Source organism: Cantharellus anzutake (genome assembly GCF_015039405.1).
Source record: "Cantharellus anzutake strain C23 chromosome Unknown EI90scaffold_11, whole genome shotgun sequence".
Taxonomy (NCBI): domain Eukaryota; kingdom Fungi; phylum Basidiomycota; class Agaricomycetes; order Cantharellales; family Hydnaceae; genus Cantharellus; species Cantharellus anzutake.
Window position 1 is genome coordinate 596,407 of NW_024066961.1, and position 13,111 is coordinate 609,517.

At 50.0% G+C, this 13,111-nt stretch overlaps 5 protein-coding genes across 5 annotated transcripts; 2 read left to right on the forward strand and 3 right to left on the reverse strand.

The window, feature by feature from the left end:
• Nucleotides 1–540: 540 nt before the first annotated feature.
• Nucleotides 541–1,478, forward strand: EI90DRAFT_3014156 (uncharacterized protein; the record flags this gene model as incomplete). Its single annotated transcript, XM_039056748.1, has 2 exons — nucleotides 541–611; nucleotides 665–1,478. The coding sequence occupies 2 exons, from the start codon at nucleotides 541–543 to the stop codon at nucleotides 1,476–1,478; spliced, it is 885 nt and encodes a 294-aa protein (XP_038919194.1).
• Nucleotides 1,479–2,989: 1,511 nt separating this feature from the next.
• EI90DRAFT_3045570 (uncharacterized protein) lies at nucleotides 2,990–4,147 on the reverse strand. Its single transcript, XM_039059419.1, is given in 4 exon segments — nucleotides 2,990–3,431; nucleotides 3,468–3,581; nucleotides 3,941–4,052; nucleotides 4,063–4,147. 3 exon segments carry the CDS (start codon nucleotides 3,945–3,947, stop codon nucleotides 3,388–3,390), a joined length of 165 nt encoding a protein of 54 aa, XP_038919195.1. The 5' UTR covers nucleotides 3,948–4,052; nucleotides 4,063–4,147; the 3' UTR covers nucleotides 2,990–3,387.
• Nucleotides 4,148–4,530: 383 nt separating this feature from the next.
• Nucleotides 4,531–5,569, reverse strand: EI90DRAFT_2911538 (uncharacterized protein; the record flags this gene model as incomplete). The annotated part of the gene is made up of 5 exons (XM_039054426.1): nucleotides 4,531–4,727; nucleotides 4,787–4,920; nucleotides 4,971–5,270; nucleotides 5,342–5,465; nucleotides 5,536–5,569. 5 exons carry the CDS (start codon nucleotides 5,567–5,569, stop codon nucleotides 4,531–4,533), a joined length of 789 nt encoding a protein of 262 aa, XP_038919196.1.
• Nucleotides 5,570–6,577: 1,008 nt separating this feature from the next.
• Nucleotides 6,578–9,226, reverse strand: EI90DRAFT_2992454 (asparagine-linked glycosylation 9 protein). Its single transcript, XM_039056135.1, has 8 exons — nucleotides 9,094–9,226; nucleotides 8,932–9,038; nucleotides 8,728–8,882; nucleotides 8,509–8,668; nucleotides 8,168–8,454; nucleotides 7,652–8,110; nucleotides 7,122–7,598; nucleotides 6,578–7,001 (listed from the first exon to the last, which is right to left on the reverse strand). The coding sequence occupies exons 1-8, from the start codon at nucleotides 9,204–9,206 to the stop codon at nucleotides 6,735–6,737; spliced, it is 2,025 nt and encodes a 674-aa protein (XP_038919197.1). The 5' UTR covers nucleotides 9,207–9,226; the 3' UTR covers nucleotides 6,578–6,734.
• Nucleotides 9,227–9,250: 24 nt separating this feature from the next.
• Nucleotides 9,251–10,933, forward strand: EI90DRAFT_3045584 (uncharacterized protein). Its single transcript, XM_039059420.1, has 2 exons — nucleotides 9,251–10,336; nucleotides 10,421–10,933. The coding sequence occupies exons 1-2, from the start codon at nucleotides 9,428–9,430 to the stop codon at nucleotides 10,757–10,759; spliced, it is 1,248 nt and encodes a 415-aa protein (XP_038919198.1). The 5' UTR covers nucleotides 9,251–9,427; the 3' UTR covers nucleotides 10,760–10,933.
• The last annotated feature ends 2,178 nt before the right edge of the window (nucleotides 10,934–13,111 follow it).

The window sequence follows — 13,111 nt, forward strand, 5'->3', positions numbered from 1 at the left end:
CGTTCAGATGGCACGGTTTATGCTCGACGGCGAAATTAGTGGGCTTCTTTCTTCGATTTACGTCTAGAGGCGCTGCCCCATAAATAGAGACTCTGTGGGGGCTAGACGTTCTCCCTCGCTTGAGCCTCTGTATCGGTATGAGTCGGGAGTAAATTCAAAGGGTCGCTGGGGAGGCGGCGATTGAATGGGGATTCCAACCCCCTGGTTCATATCTGATTTCTTTGAGATTGAGTCGGCGAACCTCGCATTTCGAAGATCGCCTCAAAGAGAGATCAACCTCTTGTCTGAGTATGCCGTTTACACGGCGACAATCACGTTAGCAATATTCCAGTGGTTATTTTTCCGCTTTGTGCCACCACATTGTTACGAGATGCAATTAATATCTCGCCATCCGGCTGTCTCCTAGTGGCCACAAGCTCAAGTTTATCCTTTGGGGCGCTGATTTTGGTGATGAAGGCTTGACACCGACACGCCTTCGACAGTGTACTTAAGTCTAAGATGAACGAGTAGCAGAGGGCCAATTCATCTCCACCTTCAAGCATGTCTTCCGACAGGATTGCATCCCTGCCTCCCAGCTTAGCATCCGTTTTCACCGAGTTCTTTCCCTGGACGTGAGTACAACAACTTATTTTCTCAATAAGGCGCTGAATCTATTGAAACTTAGAGCTCCCGACCAGATTCCGTCTACCGCCTCCTCCAATGAAAACATATTCTGTTTCCCCGCTGAAGCACCAGATGCTCAGCCTGGACGGCGCCGGCCCCGATCCCTTAGCAATGATGACGTTCGGCCGCGTCGCGAGGTGCAGCCACGCATCAAGCGGCACGCCTATCGTTCCCCTGCTGCTTCCCCTCCCCCATCATTCAACGCATGGCTAAAAAGGTCTCTCGAATCCGAGCCATGCCCCGGGTCGCGATGCCGTATGTGTTCCTTCATCTCTACCACACCGGTGAGCTTGCCCATCCATATCATGGCACGCCACATTGCCCCAGCCATGCGTCATGCGAGGAACAGCGGACATCCACTCGATACATTAGACGACAACGAGTACCTCCTTCTACAACTCCACTTTGCGGCGATAAGCTACCACTCGTCTTGTCCCCACGCAATGGAGGAGGTTGCTCGTTTCGTCCGCCGGCACGCAGATCCGCCCAACGCCGACAGAACGCGGGACATACTCTACGCCGTGGCGCTGAGTAACCAGCGGGCCAGAGCTTTGCCATCCACCCCATCAGAGACCTCGCATCCTACCAGAGTTGATCTGCAACAGGCGTATCCGAACCTGTATCACCGGGCTCGTTCACTCGCGCAAGAATATCTCGCCCCGAATCTTCGACGGCATCCCTTCCGTTGTTCCTGTGGACGTGCGTACAGGGCCAATGATCGTAGGGCCGCGCACATGGAACGACGAAATTTTCCCAGTTCGAGGGGCCACTTCGCGGTTCCAAGACCCGTTGCACCGGCACGCCCGTCCCGCTGAACTTCATCTGCCCTTTAGGGTCACACCAAATAGCAAATAGAGCCATTTATGTCTTAGATCCAGTACGGATTTTCCTTCGGTTGTCGCCCTTCACAGGTGCTGCTTCAGATCATAGTCACTTTAGTTCACTTCGCGAATTTTTTGATGAGCAACAATACATTTATCGATAGCTTGACAGACTGAGCACTCATCTCATGCAGTTATAACATTTGAAGGCTCGATTGGTGACCCTGTCCACGATAGTATGGAACCATAAGGGGGTTGGTCGGATGACAAATGCAGAGATGCTACCCACTTGAGTGAAGAATCCTACTCACTTATTGAGTACGGCAAACTGAGGATCGCTCAGACCTGGAATATTAGACGTGAGACCCTCGAGCTCCTTCGCTCCTTCTTTCAGGGCTCTGCTGCCAACTTTACCGGCGAAGACTTGATAAGGGCTTCCAGAGCCGTACGCTGCGCTATTCGGCGTCACATCGAATACCATTCTTAGGCCAAAAAAGGGTTGAATATGGAGATCAATCCCTCGATTTGGGGGACTGGCTGCCAGGATCCGGCTGGTTAGAACCTCAAGCGTCGAGTCGCCTGTCGTTATAATATTACGAAGTCATAGAGGCTGGAGTCCTGCCTAGCTTGTCGTTGTGATGACCGATGGCCAAATACGATCAAACAAGAGGACCTGGTGCTGCACACATCAAAGGGAATGACCTTGCCGACTCACTGGCGAAAGAAGGTACACTCCTCCCCTTCGACTACCCTTTTGAATCATCGGCAGCATTCATGCGGAACATTAACAAACGTCGACTTAAAACTGAGTGGACCCAACGTTGGAACACTGACCCTGTCCAATTCAGACGTTCAGAATACTACCTTTGCAATGGCATCGGGCCACAAATCTCCCCTTCCAAACACTTTAGGACTCTCAGCCGCAAAACTTTCAGCCGCCTGGTCCAACTACGCACCGGACATGCTTTCCTAGGCCAATACTACCAGCGATTCCTACCTAGCGAAGACCCAAGCTGCCGCTGCGGCACACCCATCGAGACACGAGAGCACATCCTCATGGAATGCCCTCTGTACTCCGACCACCGAGACGTCCTACGAGACAAAGACGGGATTCTGAACCTTGCAGACCTCCTGGGGAAGGAAGAGGGGATCAAGCGAGTGGCAGAATTCTTAAATGAGAGCGGGGCATATGAAAAGAAAAACACTACTTAGGAGACAACGGAGTAAACCCGAAAGATAACGTCCGCTTGTGAAGCGGAACCCCTCCCATCTTGGCACCGGTAACACAATATCCGAACATCTGTAAGTGACGACTCACCAGGGGAATATGGTTTGGGTTTCATTCGGACGAAGAAGGACGAGTTCTCAGATCGGACTTATCTGTTATTTTTACTTTATTTGCGTGTATTTTTCTCGAGACCCCTGCCCTTGGCGCTCTTGTGAGCAGCCTGAAGCTCTGCAGGTTAAATATCCAGAATAAAACAAACAAACAAAACCTGGTGCTGCACGAAGAATGTCCGATACCCTGCGTTTGAGCGCCACGTAGATCGTCCGACCCGTCGTATTGAGCAAGTTGAGAAAGGGTAAAGGGATCGTTCTTGAAGAACGATATCATGATCGACTAGTGGGCACGGGATCAACGGTTCATGTAATATTGACGATCAAGATGAACCTTCTGAGCGTTGCCCGGAGCCTTTGTTACCAGCCTCGCAAACTACCTGTCTTCGGTTACGGTCCGACCCCAACCCGAAGACATATACGCTCCATGTGAACATGCCACCGTACCCACTTCGAATCTGGAGACAGGCTGGATTTGGGATGCTCGACTTACCATCAAAGACACCCCAGCCTTGCGGTCAACTAGCGACTCGCAAGCCATCCCCATCCCCTGGAAGTTTGGAAACTAGAAGAAAACTCGCTGGATCACTGGTTTCCTTCTTAGCCTATCTTGTGCAATGACACCGGCCTCAGGGTCCTATCTACCTGTGTCAGGATGTGATAGCTTGGCTCGCGCATGGAGCCAGTTGGTGGAAGGTGTACGCTCGGGCTGGGGCTTGTACTCATCCCACCAATCGCACGCAGCTTGGCACCTGAGTGCTGGCATTGGTGATCAGCTCAGAAGATTAATATGTAGAGTTCCATTTTAGCTAGGCGATCAATCTGCGGCTTTCGTGTAAGAACGCGCAGATAGCCGTGCATATAACGCGGTGGCGCCAACAGGAGGCGATGAGTGGCACGATCCTGTGTGTTGTTATGAGTCGACTCGCAGGCGCTCGGCGGTAACACTCGAGAGACAAAGGTAAGCACCAAATCTATATTATCATTGTTCTAACTGGGACGGCTTTCATACTACAGGGCGATCGGCGCACAGAGCGGCGGGGAGGCAGTGTCACGGGTGTGGGATGTTGGCGTTAGCGCTGTGTGTGGGACAGCGGTAACATGACTTGTAATCCAACACTGCATGTGGGTGTCCTGTCTGTCGCGAGACATAACCCGTCAATCAATAACTCAGTTCCCAATAGGTCGGTGCACCTCCTTTTCATTCCAGTCTTTTCCTTTTCTCTTTTCCCCTCACTTCACGTTAGAGGCCGAGGTTCGCCATTCTATTCTCATGTGGCCTTGCTCATATATGGACAAGTTATCCCAGTATTGGTTGGTTTCACACAGCCAGCGGTCCTTAAAGCTTCTTTGTTCGAGATTCATGGAATTACAATCGTATGTGGTACAAGTTATGAACTATTGTCCAATCCTCTTACGAGCCCATCACCATTCGGGGGAATCTTACGCAAAGCATACGCAATAAGGGGGGTTAAATCGCCCAATCAGTTTTGCGGCCCCGCGTCCAATGATATAATGGGTGGAAGGCACTAGCGCAAATCCATTCAATGCCGCACCGACGCCAGTTCTTCCGCTGCGACTTTGACGTCGGCGGGTCCGAGATAAGTCACACGATGAGCCTCGCTCAAAATGGCAATGTTCGCAGTTACGGCTTCATTGGCATCTGACTGTGGCTCACGATGAGCAATCGTATCGAGTGATACCTCGATCATTTCGCCTGAGAAAGGAGCATGCGCGCACGTAAGCTGATGTCTTCATGCAACCTGGCAATCATTGATTTTAACGCACCATTGACTTTACTTTCCCCAAGGAATGTGTGGAAAACATTTGTGACCGTCTCGTTTGGGGTGATGGTACCTTGACTTTCAAAAATGTCAAAAACCTCTTGGGGCACAAGGGCAGTGCCTGGGAACAAGCAATCAGGTCCAATATCATAGGCGGTGTAGATTACTAAACAGGCTTACGAGTGACGTTGGGACACACAGCATTGACGGTAATATTTTCTGCCCCCAACTGAGGGGCGAGAGAACGCACCACACCTGCGATTGCATGTTTACTCGCAGTATACAACGGCATGTGGGGGATAGCCGAAAACGAGCTAGAGCCAGGTGAGTCGCAGGCCTTTGGATTAAATGAGATGAACTGTACGCTACGCTGCCTGTGAGAATGATCTTCCCCCTGAACCCATCCACGACCTCCTGAGTGCGAAAAACCTGGGCAGCTAAATTACTCGTGTACAAGGCTCCCACGAGGTTCACATCGATCGTCCGCAGATCCGGTTTGGTGAACTCGACTTGCGTTGGTGAGGTGTACGCAAGGAAAGTAGTCTCAACGATTCCGGCGTTTGCAAACACATAGTCGACGCGTTTCAATTTCTCGATAGCAAATTTGAATAGCCCAACTTGCTGGTCCCAATCTGTGACGTCCACCTTGTAGTAGAAGGCGGAGCTGTAAGGAGCGAAGATTGTTCAGTTCACCAACTGAATCAACGCTTGTGTGGAATGATCGTTTAGACGCACTCAGCCCTTGACTCGTTCAACCCCTTCAGCAAAGAGGCATTCTCGTTGATGTCTGCAAGGAGGACGGTAGCCCCCTGTTCCTGAAGTGCCACAGCGACATTTTTCCCTATTCCAGAAATGCCGCCTGCGGGTGCGGCGTGGAGTGAGATGGGTCAACAACAGGGAACTATGAGCACTGCTCGACCCTCACTTACCAGTGATAAGGGCTGTTTTGCCTTGATAGGCCATTCTTCAAATGGGGGTGAAATCGATGGTAGAAATTTCCACGATCAGCGCATCGTATGGTTTTTAACTCGGAGCCCCATACATACCCAAATCGTCATGCGTGTAACCTAGCAAAAGGGGCGACCTTTGCGCTACCCACCCCTGGGCTCCACTGTGTGCGCTTAGTACTGTACCTTGTGGAGGGCCTGTCTCCTGTTTCAATGGAGACGGACTGCGTCCCCCGAGGATGTTGCATCTCGGAATTCAGATATGTCGTGAGAAGGCGCCCGACCGTGGCCCACTGAGTAATACGAAAGGCGCGGGCGCTTGCTTAGGGGAAGGATGCAAACCCGAAGCCTCCACACTGTTCGAAGCAGTGAATGTCCATGCAGGCTTTCATTTCCCTTCCTATTGATGATAGGTCTTGGTGTGCCGGTGCCGCGTTGGCGCTCATATATATCATCCACATCCAATCTTGAAGAGTGTCCCTGACGTCGGAGCTACCGTATCTTGCGTTTCTGTCGGTTTTCACATCTTGCCTGAGGGTGGTATGAAGATTGTATAAAATGGACATAAGCGATCGAATTAAGTGACATGTAATGGCCGCCTTGTGCTGCATCATGCATTTCGCTAGCATCGTGAACGGATTGGCGGCTTGTGTCTGGGTGATCTCGTATCAAATCACAATTTTCGCCGCTCGCTTGAGCATCCATCATACCATCTTCGAATCGTTTGTGGCTCTAGGTTCTTGAATCTAATTCCAGCGCGCTTCCCGCAGGGGATTGCGCGTATACGAGATTTTGTGGTGGCGCAATATGGCTTGGGCTCGCTGTGGTAGTCCCGTCCTGCATGGGGGCGGGTTCATTGAGACACGCAATCGGTGATCCGTCGTATTACATGATGCACTCTGTTGTTCATTTCCGCTCATGATGCATTCGAAGTCGTGGAGGGTCGAAAAGCTGAGGTTATCGTAGGGCCGGGCACCGGCTAAGATGCGCTAACCGGCCCTCATATTTTAGCATGGGATATAAGCGGGATGCAATTTGGTTGGAGCTCTTTTAGAGGGGGATTCTCGATCGCGTCACCCATCTTATATGAACTACTAGCTACAGCGGGCATGGGCAGGCATGCCCATGATGAAACCTCGCGTCCTTTTGTACGAATAGATTAATAAATTTTGTACACATTGCTACCATTCCGACTTCTCGATCATCTCTATTCTCTTCTTGTTCCGAAGGAGACAATAATCACCAAAGGAATTCAAGGATTGCCACTTCGGGAATGGGAAATATAGGATTCGGGTGAGCTGGGATGAGTGGGCAGCGTCTAAGAAAGGTAGGCATTGTGCCCGTTCCCATGTTGCATTGTTGACTGAATACCTCGGTTCCATCGGGGAAAAGGACGGGTGAAGGGGGAAGTCCAGGTCCACGAGGTAGTCACATGTGTTGGGGTGGACCTGAAGCATCAAGAGAGATGGAATGCATCAGTGTATACGTGTCAAAAATGGACAGTAGGGCGGACATGAGCACGATCCCATCAAAGTTAATGAGTGCAGTATGAATGAAAAATTACTTACGTAAATGTCCAATTCTTCTCGATTCAGGTCGTTTAATCCTAGTGGAATCTCTTTCGTTTTCTCCCTCTTCCACAGTCCTTCAACACCGTTACTTCTCTCGAATTTTCGCGGTAGCAATCCTTCAAACTCGCTTTTGATGAACTGAACGTCTACGCCACTTGGAATTAGGTAGTGCCCTGGGAAGCGGTACCATTCCTTGCCGTAGCAGATGCGTAGGTCAAAGCGCTTGATCGGACCCAGGTCGACGGATAAATCCGTTTGATACGTAGGATTATCACCCTTGCGTGGCGGAGGCGGAGGTGGGAGCAAGCCCGTAGCATTCAAAAGTCTTGGGAGCTCCACATGTTCGAAATAGTGCGCGATTTCGAGTGGTGAATGGTAATAATGACTCAATGCGAGGATTCGGCTGGACGACAACACCGTTGATGTGATGACAATAGAAATTGTCATGTACTTGAACAGGGATGTCTGTGTTGCCTTTTCATCGGTCAGATTAGGAGTTGATCAGTGATCATGGAAGTTCAACATACCGCATATGGAGATGTAAATTGAATGTAGATGGCCTCAACCCATCCACGAAGGAGGAAGACCGTTGTTGCAGCATTGAAAGCTATCAGAGGATATGCAGGGTACATAAATCGTTCCTCCTTGTGCGGCTGAATGGAGAGTACAATGATCCAGATGTAGAGAGGAAGTAGGCGCATGACCACCAGAGTGAAGGGGGAACTTTCATCTTGACGATGTTTAATTGGGCCCAATCGGGTATAATCGTACCGGTAAGTGATGACCAATGCTGGTAGCGAAATGAGAGCCAAAGGTAACATGCTATTGAAGTTCAATAGCAAATTAAGGATGTAAAAGTACCATGGCTCTGTGCCATATAGGTGAGGCCCACGTTCAGCTCCCCCAAAGATATTGTACTTGACAATGTTCCAAGGCACCACCGATAGACGCCCATACGCCAACGAGTCGATGGCTATGACAGGTATCTGGCCGTTTTTGCCCAATATCAGTCAGAGAGGATGATCCTAAATCGGCCGACTGACGAATATCGTCACAGCTGTGACGGCGCAAGCAATCAGGCGTTTAATTCGACCTAGAATCCAAATGCGATATGCTGCAGGGGGGACCCGGTCCTTCCCGTAAACAAGGACTTCTTCAATGACGAATGGCAGCGCAAGAAGAAGCGAGAACGGCCATCCCACTACTGAGGCTACCGCGAAGCATAGCACAGCACCAAACGTGCGAGAACGGGTGGACTGAGAAGGGGGCTGAAATGAGAAAGACCAAGCCAAACATAAAAAATACATCGAAAACGATGAAGGCAGAAGTGCTAAGACGCCCAGCTGTTAACCGCTTCCATGTCTCTGAGGATAGTTGAACGCACCTGATGAAGCACTCCACATCCCCGGACTAAGTAAACTCATGAATAGCATGTACCTCCCCACTCGGTCATTCACATGACTTGCAACCGTTCGATAGAAGGCTGCCTCAGAATAAGAACTGATAAAGGCCAAGACAATTCGTACAGCAAAAAATGCTTGTCGCTAGAAGCGTTTAAACTGAGCCCATGATGGTGTGTCGAACAATTCCTGGTCATCTATACCTTGCTTGCGCCATGAACCAAGTTTGGCAACCGGGTAAACGGAAAGTGTAATATAATGTATGCCCAACTCCGGATGGCATAAAGCGGCGAAGTTTCCCATGTTCGGAATCCGTAATTTTTGTCAAGATAATGCAAGGGTTCCCAAAAGTTGAAAACTGTTTTGAGTTTTAGCAAATCACCGTTGCCGATGCGGACGGTTGGTACCTTCATCGCAATCTTGAATATTTGAGTACATCGCAGAGCAGAAACGTATAAGAATGATCATTCTGAAAGCAACAGAGAGACTGGGAGACCATGGCGCCTTTGCTGTTCTGATGAACGTTTGCTGTTGGACCTTCAACTTCTCCAAGTGTCACATAACCCTACCTTCGAATTTTGTCTTGGAGCATGCCCGTGTGCCGATCTTTGAACCTCGGTGATTGTGTCATGTTCTTTCCGGGCCTGCGCAGCCTCAATGTCTGAACGCCTGGCATCGCCATGATTGGAGGGTGGGAACAATGTTGGCGCTAAAGCCATTTTGCATCCGGCTTGACATGAACTAGGGGTCACACGCCTGTTCAGGTCATAGTTAGATGAAATCCATGAAAATGAACATGAATTTTTTCATCCAAGATCATGGATTGTAATCTACTACACAGCCAGGTACATTATTTATAGTGCGGACTTTCTTTTTCTTCCCGCCTCCGAAAGTTTCTGCGGTATGGCCTCTAGTCCTTCTATTGCCTCCACCAATGTCGGGCGCTCACTGGCACCGGCTGCCGAGCGTCTGCCCTTCGAAATGCTTCAACAGATTCTCGCTTTTGGTCATCAGTCACTACAGCCAGCGGAAATATCTCGCTTCGTGGTAACCGTGTCGCATGTCTCAAGATTTTGGCGTTCTGTTTCCCTACAACAAGGTTGTCTTTGGACAACCCTCGACCTTGCGTGGTCTAATTGGCATTGGGGAGTATGGGCAGAACGTGCGGGTGATAAGCCGCTGCATTGCGTGCTGCGGTCGTCTGTTGCATCACAGGCGGAGGTTCAAAAAAGGCTAGAGCAATACTCCTCGCGAATATCCTCCCTAATGCTCGCTGTGTCGCGCGAAGACATTGAAGATGCCGAGTTCGTGGCGAATTCCACTCACTTCCCCGCGTTGACATCACTCATCATCAACGTCAATAACGGCAACCATACCAATCGTCATCCTTACGAGCCAGATCCTTTCGAAGTAATTTCCCTTGGGAGAAACATGCCACAACTCGAATCTCTCGATGTCCACGGCGCTTACACTTTGAACATCTCGAGCGTGGCACATGGATTGAAGCATCTTTCAATCGACCTTTCCGACTGGGCGCTCCCAGATTGGTTGAACACACTACGAACCTGTGTGAACATGGAGTCGCTTCAAGTGACCTGGGAGTTGCCCTGTTCAGCTTGGGAGTGGGGAGAGGGGCCGGATGAATGCCCGATCATTATGACAAGCCTTCGCACTCTGGAAATTAGTGTGGACCAAACCAGCGTGCTTGCATTCCTCAACTCGCTCCGACTTCCGATACTAGAAACTTTCCGCCTTGAGGTGATTGATCGTTGCCTATTATGGGACCGCCGTATCGGAGGGATAGAAGCCTTCGTGAGTATTCCACTGCTTCTTACGTATTGTTGAAATGAAGTTCTCATGAGCTCATGGTTCAATCCAATTTCCCTGGCTTTGCAGTTGGCGTCGCTGTGCTCCTTAAATGAACTCACAATTACATCCTACGCTTCATTCCTAAGTGACTTCCTTCCGTGGCTATCATGGAATCCCCGGGCGGTGTCTCCCCAACTTCTTCCCAGCCTCAAATCCCTGCTACTTCGCGCGTATGGTGATCCGCTGAGGTTGGAGGCCGATCAACAACAGGATTATTTCGATGACGTTGCACAAGAGCTGATGCGACTGGTCAAATCACGCTTTCAGCAGTCTACAACGAAACAAAACCACGTTCTTCAACCGTTCGATCCCCTGTCATTGTTAGATGTTTGCACTCCACACGTCGAGTGGAGTCGCCCACCATAGCCGTTGTCTTGTCTTCAGGCTGATTATTGCGCATAATCCGATCCAACTGGATCTTTTCGACCTTTTTATATATTAAATCATTATGTTACATTGTCATTTGTCAGATCGTTCTTATTACCACGTTTTCAGTCTTCTAGTTACATTGCAGTTTGGCTCGTGAAGTACCTGCTGTCCGTCCATCACAACATTTGCTGAGGCGGAAGGAGTGCCCCAAGATTAGAGGACTAGACTGCCACATCTTCATCACATGGTTTGTGAAATGAGATGAAACAATGAATCGAAGTCGAAAAAAGCATGACCTCATTGTCCTCAGATTTGGATGTGAAACTGCCGAGTGGGTCTAGCAGCACAGGACCGACGTTTAGGGTTGCTGAGGTGGGACGGAGCCCAAAGCGACGAACGCTTGCTTCTGACCTAGTTGCACGGAACGGTGATTTACCTTGCTGGCAGGCACATCACCAGCGCTTTACATAAACAAAAGCCTGCTGTCCCTCGTAATGAGAATATAGAAGATGACGTCGATGCAGGATCCCCTATGGATGGGAAGAGCGCGGAAGAGGGATTCCCGTTGAAATGAAACAACAGCAGCGTTGAATCAATGTAATAACAGAGCGGCTCAAGCCAACATCCATGCCATCACCGTGTCCTGGGAGAAACAGGGCCATTGGAATTCCAGGAGATATATATGTATGGCCTCAAACGTGAAAGACAAGCCCTTGATGACGATATGGGGATCACACAGTCAGTGCACCTGAGAAATCTTAACTATGCAGGGCGCAAAAGAGAGAAATTCAAAGTCCATGTGGAACCAGGGACTTGGACGGACGGCGAACTCACTAGTCCGCAACAGTCGGTTGAAGGCGCGAACGCTCCCAGGCAATATCATTGAGTATGAGACAATGAATTTCGGAGTAAGTCCAAAGAGGAGCCCTTGGCTCATCCACGCTAAATGAAAATCTTTCGCTCATGTGGTTAAGACGTTACCGAAACAAGGACCGCAACTTCTGAAATCAGAGACAGCGGGGAACGAACTGCTACCTTTTCAGAGAGTTCATCTAACGTGGGAAGCGGAGTTTGCCAAATGCATTGGTTCCCCGGTTAACTCCGATGCACAGCACTCCCATCAAGTGACCCGGGGTCACTTTGGGAACGCAACTAACTCAAAGGTTGTCGGAAAAGGCTCTCTATTGCATAAATGACTACGGCGAATCTACTACCGCTCCATTTATCCTGGGATTGGACATCTGAACAATCTCAGTTGCTTGAATTCCAGTTTCGGTTATCTGTATTTTGCTTCTATCAAAGAAAGAAGGGGATAGCTTTTCGCCCTCCGCAAAAACATAGCTATAGAGCGGCCTGGAGGGTTGAATCGTATTTCGGAACCCCGTCGCAGCCCTGCCCGTCCTTTCGATGGAGCACTTCCTGTAGAGATTCTGGGACATGCATTCTGTAAAGAGTTCCCTTCGGTGTTAGACTTCTCCCATGTTTCGCGCTACTGGCGCAATCAGCTTGGCCTATCTGTGGAACACACCCCAAAATGTCCCAGCGTAATACTATTGCGTAGTTGGGGCAATTAAGAAAACGCCTTTTTCAGTCACATTTGATGCGACGACCAGGATTATGATTGGGCATTTACTGTTTCCGAAATTCAGTTAGCAACGCGCTCGTGTGTAGAGCACACCTTACGTACATACATTTATCTGTTGTATCTCCTTTTGTTTATCCGTCTTACGCAGCATGATCAGGGGCTTCGGAAGTCCGATGGGGAAGGGCTGTTCTGATTTGCAGCTGTCCATGGTTGGTTAATTGGCGGGACTAGATGACGCCACAGTCGCGTTATCCCTCTAGTTTTCAAACTCTCCGCCCTTGAAGTATCAAGGGGGATGGACGGGGATAGGGACATGACACTGGAAGCATTAAAACGAATAGCTGGTCCTCAGAATTACAAACCCTTGGTCTTCCGAATATCACACGAACGACCTGCAGCGGCGAGCCTCACGCAACCACAATGCCATCACTCTGAGTGGTTGGATGTGAACTTGGGGTTCGTTCTGGCTCCGGCACATTTCACGGAAAAGGTTCGTTGACGCACCTGTGTCTGCTTGGATACGGTTTCAAAGTCGGAGTATATCCCGAAGCCAGGGCTCTTGTCTATCCTGCTCACTTTCCCGCCCTTACTTCTCCATCCTCAACCACGTTTATGTGAATCCTTGCCGTTCCCTGCCCGAAGTGTAGCCGCGCGATATCAACACCGCGGGCCGGGGTGGCCCCTAACCGTCACCAACCCCCCGTGCTTCTCGCTGGTGAAGGGGCTGCCTGTAGGCCATGCCCCAAGCACCCTCGCACCCTGAT

Coding starts and splice junctions, on each gene's coding strand:
- EI90DRAFT_3045570 (XM_039059419.1), bottom strand. Junction 3,432..3,467: donor GCTATCACATCCTGACACAG/GTAGATAGGACC, acceptor TCATTGCACAAG/ATAGGCTAAGAAGGAAACCA.
- EI90DRAFT_2992454 (XM_039056135.1), bottom strand. CDS start 9,206: ATGGCGATGCCAGGCGTTCAGACATTGAGGCTGCGCAGGCCCGGAAAG. Junction 8,883..8,931: donor TATTCAAGATTGCGATGAAG/GTACCAACCGTC, acceptor AACTCAAAACAG/TTTTCAACTTTTGGGAACCC. Junction 7,002..7,121: donor GAGAAGAATTGGACATTTAC/GTAAGTAATTTT, acceptor TTGATGCTTCAG/GTCCACCCCAACACATGTGA.
- EI90DRAFT_3045584 (XM_039059420.1), top strand. CDS start 9,428: ATGGCCTCTAGTCCTTCTATTGCCTCCACCAATGTCGGGCGCTCACTG. Junction 10,337..10,420: donor TCGGAGGGATAGAAGCCTTC/GTGAGTATTCCA, acceptor CTGGCTTTGCAG/TTGGCGTCGCTGTGCTCCTT.